At 40.3% G+C, this 10,770-nt stretch overlaps 1 protein-coding gene across 2 annotated transcripts; it reads left to right on the top strand.

Annotated features, from left to right (window-relative positions):
• Window positions 1-3,748: 3,748 nt before the first annotated feature.
• On the top strand, window positions 3,749-9,837 carry CTLA4 (cytotoxic T-lymphocyte associated protein 4). 2 transcript variants are annotated; one of them, XM_045854811.1, is made up of 4 exons: window positions 3,749-3,933; window positions 6,463-6,810; window positions 7,264-7,373; window positions 8,698-9,837. In XM_045854811.1, the coding sequence occupies exons 1-4, from the start codon at window positions 3,825-3,827 to the stop codon at window positions 8,800-8,802; spliced, it is 672 nt and encodes a 223-aa protein (XP_045710767.1). In that variant the 5' UTR covers window positions 3,749-3,824; the 3' UTR covers window positions 8,803-9,837. The 2 variants fall into 2 exon arrangements, with proteins under 2 accessions (XP_045710767.1, XP_045710777.1); XM_045854821.1 differs by lacking the exon at window positions 3,749-3,933 and adding an exon at window positions 6,050-6,227.
• Window positions 9,838-10,770: the final 933 nt, after the last annotated feature.

The raw sequence follows: 10,770 nt of genomic DNA, 5'->3' as shown, positions 1-10,770 counted from the left end.
TTTTTTTGCTTAACCACACATTTTTGCTTAACCATTTGAGAGTTATTTGCCAACACCCTGAGACTTCATTCATAAATACTTAAATAAATATCGCCTAAAAAATTGTCCCTCTACATAACTCCAATACAATGATCATACTCAAGAAATTTAACATTAACACAATGTTATTATCAATTGTCATCTAATTCAAATTTCCCCAAGTGTCTCAATAATGTGCTTTGCAGTTGTTTTATTTTTTCTCAGTCAAGGATCACACATTGGATTTTGTTGTCATGTCTCCTTAATCTCTTTTAAACTAAAAAAGTTTTTCAAGGTTTTTTAACCTTTCATAATATTAACATTTTCAAGGAATCAAAGTCCAGTTTTGATGGTCATTTTTCTTTAATTTGCAGAAAGATCCCAATTTGGATTTGTCTAATTATTTTTTCACGATTGGATTTAATTTGAACAACTTTGGCAATCACACTGTGTTTCCTTCTCAGTGTACCTGGAGGCACATGATGTCAGAATGTCTAACCATGGGTGATCTTCACTTTGATTACTTGGTTAAGGCAGTAGCTGCTAGATTTATCCATTACCTTTCCCCTTTGTAATTACCACATAATCTATGGGATAATATGTATGAATATGTCTTTTTTACCAACATTCTTTCACCTAGTGGCTTTTATAACCATTGAATTTTCTTGCTATGGCAGATATAGTTTCATAAAAGTATAATTAGAGGACCTCACAAGACTTTTTTGTAAGGTCCTGTTACAAGCCTCATTTCTTTTTATATTAAATGGTTTTTATTCATTTATCCCTTCATTTATGAAATGTTTATAGAGTGCTCATTATGTGTCTTGGCCTTGTGAAATTTTCATCAGTGGCTTTATGGTTGCCTAAACGAGTGTCTTTAGGTCGGATTTATATCCTGTGCTCCAGATACATATTGGCAACTGCTTTTGTGTCTCTTCACCATATCATTTATGGATACCTTAAACATGAGTGGCCAAATTGTACTCATCACCTTCAGTCTATTCTTATTATGTTTTCTAGTCCAGTAAATTGCACCTCTGTTTTCTCAGTGACTCTATAATAAAAAGGACTCCTATTTATTGAGTGGCCAGGTGCCGTAATATGTCTCTTATGCATGTTACATGCATTATCTCATTTAGTCCTTGCAATAGCCTTGAGAAGGAGGCACCATTTTCTGGAGGACATTGGGTTCTCATCCTAGATCAACAGCTAGCAATTCAAATTCACTTATGCTAGGATTCAAATTCACTTCTCTTGACTTCAAAGTCTTTGCTTAGCAATTAACATCTTTGCTGACTTCAAATCCTGGCTCTGCCATCGACTATGGAGGATTTTCTAAGTCTTATGGACTCTCAGTGCCTTGGTTTCCTCCTTTATAAATTAAGAAAAACAACAATTCCTGTCTTGTAGAGTAGTTTCAAGACTTGAATGAGATAAAACTTGACGAATACTTGAACAATTCCTAGGAGCAACACAGCACCTCCCAAGCCATAAATCCAGTGTCATCCTAAATTCCTCCATCCACTCACTGCTTGTTGATTATGGACCTTGTTGCCACTGCTGTCATCACCTTAGTTTAGACCATGAGTTGGCAGACCGTGGCCCACAGGCCAAATCCAGCCTCCACCTGTTTGTATAAATTATGTTTTTTTTTAAATTGAGGTATAATTGACCTCATAAATAATTTTTTAAATACAACCATACTCATTCATTTATGTATGTTCTGTAGCTGCCTTCACCCTACAAAAGCAGGGTTAGGGAGTGAGAACAGATCACAGGGCCTGCAAAGGCTAATGTATTTACTCTCTGGCCCTTTACAGAAAAAGTTTGCCAAGTCCTTATTGCCTGGAGTATTTCATTAGTTTCCTTCCTGGTTTCCCCAGTTACATCTTATTCCTCTCTGAACCCACCCTCCCCAGCTTTCTTCCTGTGTGAGAGGAAATTTCCCCAAAATGTGAATTCAGTTATGCCAATTTGCTCCTTATGGTTCATTGGCCCTCACTCCTAAAAACATCAGCTTTCACCTATGGCTGTTCCCCTCACTGGCCTTTTCCACTGACCATAATAAATGCTTTATGCTATTCTCAACCTTAGCACATGCTGTTCTTTCTGCCTGAATACCCATCCCTTGCCACTGTCTTTCATGATAAGCTCAGGTTTTACTTTCTCCAAGAAACCCTTTCTGGCCTCCACAGACTGATCCAATGGCTCCTCTACAGCTTGTACAATACTTCAGTTTCACTCTTTCCTAGTCATGGGGTTACCTGTCTTCCTCTCCTGCACTGTGGGCTCCCCAGAAGGGCAGGAATATACATTTTCCACTTTTGTTTGTCCAGTGCCCAGTCTGCGATCTGGCCCTTCATGAGTTCCCATAAGGTTGTTATTGCCTCCTGGCATTTCAGCTGGGGTTTGATGGCTTATATAAGATGATAAGGGAATATAGAAAAAAAAGGCAGGTCAGGGGAGGTTTTTTGGAGGAGCTGATAATGTTGGTTAAGTTATGGAGGATGAGAAGGAGGATAACACAAGATAATAGGAGGAAAAAAAGGCAGTGATTAGACCTGAAAGAGGTGTGTTGGAGAAATGACAAACAGAAGAAGGAGCCATGCGAGGGAGTGCTGGAAGACAGGCTACAAAGAAAGGCATTTGGGGCATGTTTGATAGAGCCTCCTCCACTGTGCTGAGGTGTGTGGACAACAGGAAGTCGTGGAGCACTGGGGCAGGCAAACACTGTATTCCATGTTGTAACTGTCTGTTAGCATGCCAGCCTTCTAGAAGTCTTAAAGCATTATCTCTGTTTTTCTCTTAAGTTTACACAATGCCTGGAATACCATGGGTTCTCAATAAATACTTTTTCATCATTGAAATATGTGAAAACTCTCCAGTGTTAAAGAATGGTCCTCAGTGCTTAGTATTCTCTTATATGATGAACATTTGCCCTGTCTAAAATTTTCATAAATGTAAGAACTTCAGTCATATTTAACCTTAGTTTTTGGATTTTCTGCTTGAAAAAGTACTATTAAAACAATGTTTATCCTCTTATGAAAGGTTTGAATTTCTTAGAAAATTTTGGTTGATAGTTTTTGGATCTTCTCCAAACTCGAGTTTCTCTTTGTTAAGGTTTTCAAGAGCACCTGAATTCTTTCCTAATCTGTAAAACCAGAGGCAGATCAGTTCATGTTTTGTGATTTTGGTATTTTCTTCCAGAGAAATGTTAAGTGGAGCTTGGAGAAATTAAAACTCTTATTTGTAAAGTATGCCAGGGATGGTGCCTCACAGGTAGAATGCAGAGCTTTTATTAATTATGTCTACAGATTAATTCCATCATTAGTTCAAGGACTCACAGAGCCAGCAGCTTAGTGGTTTGGGGGTGTCAATGAAATGCACAGAATGCTAAAAGATGCCTAGACAATTGGATAAAGTTGGGATCTAGGGGGGCTCCTGCACTCCAGGAAATTTTCCAAGTCTCCACTTAGTTATCCTCAAAATGCAGAAAAGGCTTCAGTTTCAAATTGAGCTCATTTTCCATTCTTGGATTGGTCTTGTTTTGTTCAGTTTTAGTTTGAGTGTTTGAGGTTATCATTTCGACGTAACAGCTAAACCCACGGCTTCCTTTCTCGTAAAACCAAAACAAAAAGGCTTTCTATTCAGGTGCCTTCTACATATACTGAGTGTATATAGCTGGGATAAAAGCCAGCTATATAAAGTCCTTGATTCTGTGTGGGTTCAAACACATTTCAAAGCTTCAGGATCTTGAAAGGTTTCACTCTGCTTCCTGAAGACCTGAACACTGCTCCCATAACGCCATGGCTTGCTTTGGATTCCGGAGGCATGAGGCTCGGCTGGACCTGCCTTGTGGGACCTGGCCCTGCACTGCCCTGTTTTCTCTTCTTTTCATCCCTGTCTTCTCCAGAGGTGAGTGAGGCTTTTGGAACATGAAGGTGGAGGAGGTGTTTCTCCCACCTGGGTTTCATTTCTTTCAGCAGTCAAGGGCAGTGATTTCTAGCAAAGCCAGAAGCTAAAGGTAAAACTCCAATCTCCAGGCTTGGAGAGCTCTGTTTCCCAAGGCAGGCAGGGCACGGCTGGCAGCAGCAAATAAGCAGAGATACAACTCATAGCAGAGTGTCAGGCGTTGAGTAGAGGCTTAATGAATACATGTGAGTTGGTTTGGGAGACACAAGCAGTTTTAGACACTTCTATATGACTGAAAGAAAATGCCGTAAAGTTAGGGGACTTAAGAGAGAAAAGATATATGCAGTTCTGAATACATCTCAGCTTGGAATCAGGGCAAGTTCAAGGTTTTTCTTTTTAAAAGGATATTAATTGAAGCAAATCATGGAAAGTTTCTTCTCTGTCCAATTCAAGGTTTTAAGGTCCTCCAATTCAATTTTATAAACTAATGAGCCAACTTGTTTAACATTTAAGTCTTTACTCAATTTTAAGATCTTCTTAACCGACTCTATAAACTAGTTAGCTAATTATTTAAAAAATGAAAGCAGTCTGAAATTGTAAAACAAAGAAAAGGAAGAAAGAAAGCGATAAGTCTGGCATAAGATACTTAATTGCTGCCTGATCTATCTGTGGATTCTCCAGTTTTCAGGTAAAATAAACCTCTTTAGCTGCCGATACCAGGTTTGTTACATAGTGTAAAATGATAAGTATTCGCACTGAATTTCAAACTTATCTCTCTCTTGAACTTCTTGCTAAGAATCATATAGTTTATATAAAGTCAAAAGATGTTTAATGATTTAATTTTTACTGGATAAGAAATATTCATATACCTTTTATTATTTCACATGTTTTGAACATTAAAGATTAAATAGTCTTAGAAGTGTTCAAATTTCCTTTTTAAGGCATTTAACTCAACCTATAAATCCTCCTATGGTGAATACTGGGAAACTGAACATGACCAGATTTAGTAGAGATAATTGGGAGCTTGTCTGGGGTGGGGCAGGAAACTTGGTCTTCTTTAAGCTTCAAGTCAACACAATAATAATTTTTCAGTGTCAGTTTGGGAAGGACATAATGGCTGCTCCCAAGTGTTTATCAGCCAAAGGCATACACTAGAGGAGGCATTATTAGTGGACAAAAAGGCTTAATACAGGGCAGAACTTGATTAAGTACTGTAATCAAGTTATAGCAATGCAGAGGATGTCCAGAGGGCATCTCTGATAGACACAGATGAAGATTGAAGGAGATTATTGTCTAACCGGGGCTACTGGATTAACTATGGCAATGGCAGTTATCCTATTGTTGTCTCATCTGAGGACAGATGCTGTCAAGTACAGGTTCCTGGGGAAAAGGACTAGCACCTTCAGTATAGAGTAATTTATATATAAGGAGAGGTGTCCTGGAATCTCAGGCTAGACTGATAGGTTAGGAGTGGATCATTAAGGATATTGAATGTTATTTACATGATTTGTTTTTGCAGTAAGTGTTATGTAGACATCAAAAAGTTTGAGCTGAATGAGTGACATGGTTCAGTCCAAATTTGGGGTGTCACTTGTATAATTGACTGGAGAGGAGTTAGGTGAAGGAAGATAATTTGGCATGAAGGCACCATATTTTAGATGATGTGAACCTCTTTTGAATGGAGCACTAACCTTTCTTATTCTGTAGAAACTAGAGGGAAAAAGAACACCCTGTGAGGGTGTTCAAGTGAGGAGAGAGGGCAGCGGAAGACGTGGTGGCAGTGGCAGTGGCAGGGGAAGCCCACAGAAGTTAACAGCAGGGATGCCTCAGCCTGGAGAGGAAACGACCCGGTGCCCTCTGCTTTGTGGCTTTGTTCATCTAGCAGCATCCCTCACTCTAAGATAATAATGCCAGGGAAGGGGGTGGCTGGTGCAGTAAGCCACCATGCAGCTACTTGTGGGTAATGGAGGTATAAGGCCAGGAAAATGTGGGCAAAAGTTTCTGAGATATGCTTTGAAATATATGGCAACAATCTGTACCTTAGCCTCCAAAGTGTCCTCTACTACTCATAGTTCCTGAACTATAGTTCCTTTAGTTGTATTATAACCTTAGAATACCAGAGTTGGAAGGCACCCTGATATTATCTGATCTAATCCCCTTTTCCTACATGTCAGAGAAAATGAAGTCCACAGGACAAGAGTGACAAATCGTACATTTCATGGTAGAGTCAGGGCTTCTGTGTGTCACGTCGATGATCTTTCTGCTACAACCAACTGCCTTCAAGAAACTATTTTCCAGTAAGAAAACACCTTTATAGAGAGTAGCTGGGAGATAGCTGAGAGGTGGAGGGAAAGCTGTAATGGGTGGTGAAGGGAAGGGATGGGAGAGTGAGGGACTTGTTTAAAGGGAAGAGAAAAACTGAAAAGTAATGTTGGAGGATGCCCATCAAAGATAAACCCTCTCTGATTTTTGCTGGGGCCTGATGGTGTGTGAGCATGAGTTACTGAGCCTCCTTCGGTTTTTCCATGACAGGGATGCATGTGGCCCAGCCTGCAGTGGTACTGGCCAGCAGCCAGGGTGTTGCCAACTTTGCATGTGAGTATGCGTCTTTGGGAAAAGCCGAAGAGGTCCGGGTGACAGTGTTGCGGCAGATTGGCAGCCAGATGATTGAAGTCTGCGCCACAACGTACGTCGTGGAGAATGAGTTGACCTTCCTGGATGATTCCACCTGCATTGGTACTTCCAGTGGAAACAAAGTGAACCTCACCATCCAAGGACTGAGGGCCATGGACACGGGGCTCTACATTTGCAAGGTGGAGCTCATGTACCCACCTCCCTACTATGTGGGCATGGGCAATGGAACGCAGATTTATGTCATTGGTGAGCAAAGTCATATCACTAAACTGACACCTTTTGTACTACTGTCTTCTTAGCATGAAAATAGTTTTGCTCCTTAATGTCAGGTGGTTCATCTTTAAGATTGTGAAAATTCTCTTTAAGAGTTCTCTGGCATACCATATGGTAGCCATTTTTTTAAGTGTGGGTGGCAATTCACACAGCATTCTGACTATAAAAGAAAATGGGTTGGAGAAGGTCATTTTTCTATTGACAGTGTGGGGAACTTGCTCTGGAATGATAACCATCATTAAGGTTGCCCTCATGCCTTTGATATGACACTACTGGGGAAGTAGCACCAAATAGTAGGACTTATCTGTGGGCTAGAAATATTATTAAGGCCTGGAAGCTCAAATTTCTTCATTTTTCATCAATGGGGAAGTAGGGCCTTAAAGTTTAGAGTGTCTCAGGTGGGCTCTGCTTTGTTTTCTGTTGCAGATCCAGAACCATGCCCCGATTCTGATTTCCTCCTCTGGATCCTTGCAGCAGTTAGTTCGGGGTTGTTTTTTTACAGCTTCCTCATCACAGCTGTTTCTTTGAGCAAAATGGTGAGTGGGATGCTGACAATGCACCATTTTCGGTGGGGATACCTTTAGTGATGACAAGTGACCAGATGACGCTTTTGAGTTTAGTTTTCTTGAGATGAAGCAATAAATGAGGAAGGGGAAGGACAGTGGTAAAGAACACACTAGAACCCATGGCATTGGCCTTTGAGGTTTCAGGATGACTGGTATTTTAGATGAATGTGTTTGACATCGAATATTTGTGTGCTTCTGACCAGGGTTTCAGTTTGAGTAACCGTTTGAACAACATGGGGCAGCTGTTTTGCTCTTTCTCTTCATGACAATTGTGCTTAGGTTAACAACACTGAAATTCAAGATTAGGTTGGGCAAAATGCTGCTAGGGAAGACCATGCAGCTGGGTAAATTTTATTCTCTCCCTTAATGTCTCTCTATTTCACCAGGAAGCCACCTCTCAGTGCTACCCAACTTGTGTCTTCCCTGTCTACACTGTAATTATCCACAAAATACCTGTTCAGGGCTCCCTGTTATCCTGAAAGTACCCAGTTGGTTTTACTGGGAACTTTTGACCTCCCCTCCAACCCAGTAAAAGAGAACCTCAGTTTTCACTTATTACAGCTGTTGGCAGAAGAGGAGGAGGTATGGGATCTGGCCTCCTATTAAGATTTCCTTCTGAAAGTGTTTTTCAGCTAACTCTGCTTAAGGCTGGTTTTATCATAAACTTCCTCTCTTTCCTCCCTCTCCCCCGCCTCCTCCTTCTCTCCCACCCCAGTGCTCTTTCTCTCTCTGCCTTCCTTTCTCCCTGCTTCCTTCTCCCCACCCCAAGAACCTGTTCTGTTGCTGTAGCTTCTTTGCATCTCATTTGCTACAAACTGCCACACTGACTAGTATGCCAGACATCAATTTATGGAGGTGATAAAAACTGGGAACTGATGTGGACAGAGAAAGAGTGATAAAGAGTATATGAGGAGTGGAGATGAGAAATACAACTCTCAAACAGGATAACTAAAGTTTATTATCACCCTCATCTGTTCCAAGGACAACATCTAGTCACTTACCATAAGCATTTGGGGTGTTTTTTTTTTTTCTGAAGCTTTCCCAAAGACTCTTCCTTCTATCTTCCAGTCAGGGGAAATGATTGTTATTTTACATCTATAGCACAGAGTTATTTATCAGAAATGAATTTTAATAGCTAAAATCAAGAAAATCTCCTGGGGCTTATAATTCTGTATGTTTTGAACACCCAGTTTTCAGTAGGGGCGGGACCCAATAGTTGTTGAGTCCTATTATAGTTAGAAGTGGCTTCTGTACTCCTCAATAATAATTACTGTTTCTCTTTTGTGTTTGGCAGATAAAGAAAAGAAGCCCTCTTACTACAGGGGTCTATGTGAAAATGCCCCCAACTGAGCCAGAATGTGAGAAGCAATTTCAGCCTTATTTTATTCCCATCAATTGAGAGACTATAAAGAAGAAAGACCGTTTTCTAATTTCTAAGAGCAGAGGCAATTCTATCTTTTTGCTATCCAGTTATTTTCATTTGTTTGTGTACTTTGGGGGAGACTAATCTCTCTTTGATGTAAAGCTGGATGCAGAACCCAAATTAAGTGTACTACAGTTTAAAGGAAAGGAGCAGAAAAACAGAGCCAGGAAGTTTCTGTCACATCAGATCCAATTTTAGTAAAAACATTACTTGGGAGCAATATGCAGATGCAGCATTATGATGTGGAACCAAGGAAATAAGTTAGGGGATGGTACAGTCCTGGTAAAGCAAAGGAAGGTAGTAAGGGTGCGGGTGATATTATATACACCTTGTATTTACACATGAGAAGTTTGTAGCTGAAATGATGTTTTCAAGTTAAATTTTTATGCTGTGTTACTTTTCTTAACAAGTGTATAATCAAATGACTAGTTTAAAAATACTCACATGGCTATATTTTAGCCGGTGATTCCAAGGGTTGTATTGTACCAATATGTATTTTTTATTTGATAGTATTGTGCATGGGGCCACATGTGCTGTTGTGTACTTGCTGATAGTTTGAATATAAACACTATATGGCAGTGTCTTCCCACCATGGGTTCAGGGGACGTTGGGTGAAGGGCTCAGGACACTAATACACCAGGTAGAATATAAACTCACCTGCTAACTGGCTTGGAAACTGGATGAGGTCATAGCAGATTCTTGTAGACATGTTGGGCTGAATTGGTGTTGACATGTGCTTTGGGCTTTTATGCTAGCTCCTTTTAATGGTTTGCAAGGAAACCAAAGCTAGTGATAATCGAGTTAACTTGATAGAACACCACTGTGGAGAGAATGGTTCATTCCCACAATCCTATGGGTGTGAACTTCAAGGAAGCTCTAGTTACATGGGACCCCAATTCCTTACACATGGTTAACACCACAAACAGAAAAAAGAAGCAGGTAGCATAACAGGGTGCATTAAGGTTTCTGAAAGCTAACACTGTTGGTGTTTTTAAACTCAATATTTTCCATGAAAATGCAACAACATGTATAATATTTTTAATTAAATAAAATCTGTGGTGGTCATTTTCTGAAGTTGTTATTTTCCTTATATTTGAGTATTGTGTTTGAGTTTGCTTTTGATTGATTCATTCAGCATTAGGTGGCTTCTCCAATATTAGAAATACTGGGAACAAAATGAAAAAATCCAAAAGGGCAAATAATGCTTCATGAGCTAGCTATCATCCCATGACCTGTAAGCCATTTTTGGAAGAACCAGTCTCTGCCCTTTGATTTCTTCACAGCTGTTTGAGTTATAGAGTGGCTACCATAGACAGAGCAGTCTTTGATAAATCACACAGCACTATCTTAAGCACAGGTTCTTCACCTCCTCTTTCTTTCCCACAGCTTCCTCAGCTCAACTCTGCCACCCATTGCAGTTGCCACAGCAACTCCAATGTTGTGAACCGTGCCTCTTCCAGCCATTTAGATCTGTTCCATGGCTAATAGAGCTTTCCTCCATAGCTTCCAAATGGACTGTTTCATAGATGCAAGGAAAACATACCTGTGGCTCTGTGTTACCATCAGCTGGCAGGCCTGGCCCACTGAGCCCTCTGTGGTTCTTGGTTAACCAATTGTACCCTCAGCCTGTTTGGTTTCCACACAAGGTTTCTCATTCTTGACCTCCACATCCTGTTATTGTCTTGTGAAATGTTTCTCAGTATGGCCAGGGACCACCTGTAACTGAATCAACTTTTTAAAAATGCTGATTCAAGTGCTTGACTTTATGTGCACTGAATCAGAATCTTTTGGGCAATGGAGCCAAGAGTTTGCTCTCCCAGCATTGACTCTCAGTGCTTCTCATACCAATCAAGTTTTGAGAATCACTGCTTAGGCAACTCTCTTCCCTTGTCCACTATAGCTCTCTCTCTCTCTTTTCCAGAAAGTGCTAATAAACAAATAAGA

Source organism: Phyllostomus hastatus, unplaced genomic scaffold, assembly GCF_019186645.2.
Source record: "Phyllostomus hastatus isolate PE091 unplaced genomic scaffold, TTU_PhHast_1.1 phas_contig_137, whole genome shotgun sequence".
Lineage (NCBI taxonomy): Eukaryota > Metazoa > Chordata > Mammalia > Chiroptera > Phyllostomidae > Phyllostomus > Phyllostomus hastatus.
This window is presented reverse-complemented; position numbering and strand designations above follow the sequence as displayed.

Bases quoted from the DNA above. Each gene is read 5' to 3' on its own strand.
- CTLA4 (XM_045854811.1), top strand. From the start codon at position 3,825: ATGGCTTGCTTTGGATTCCGGAGGCATGAGGCTCGGCTGGACCTGCCT. The intron at 6,811-7,263 runs GTGAGCAAAGTC...TTTCTGTTGCAG, and splicing joins AACGCAGATTTATGTCATTG to ATCCAGAACCATGCCCCGAT. The intron at 7,374-8,697 runs GTGAGTGGGATG...TGTGTTTGGCAG, and splicing joins CTGTTTCTTTGAGCAAAATG to ATAAAGAAAAGAAGCCCTCT.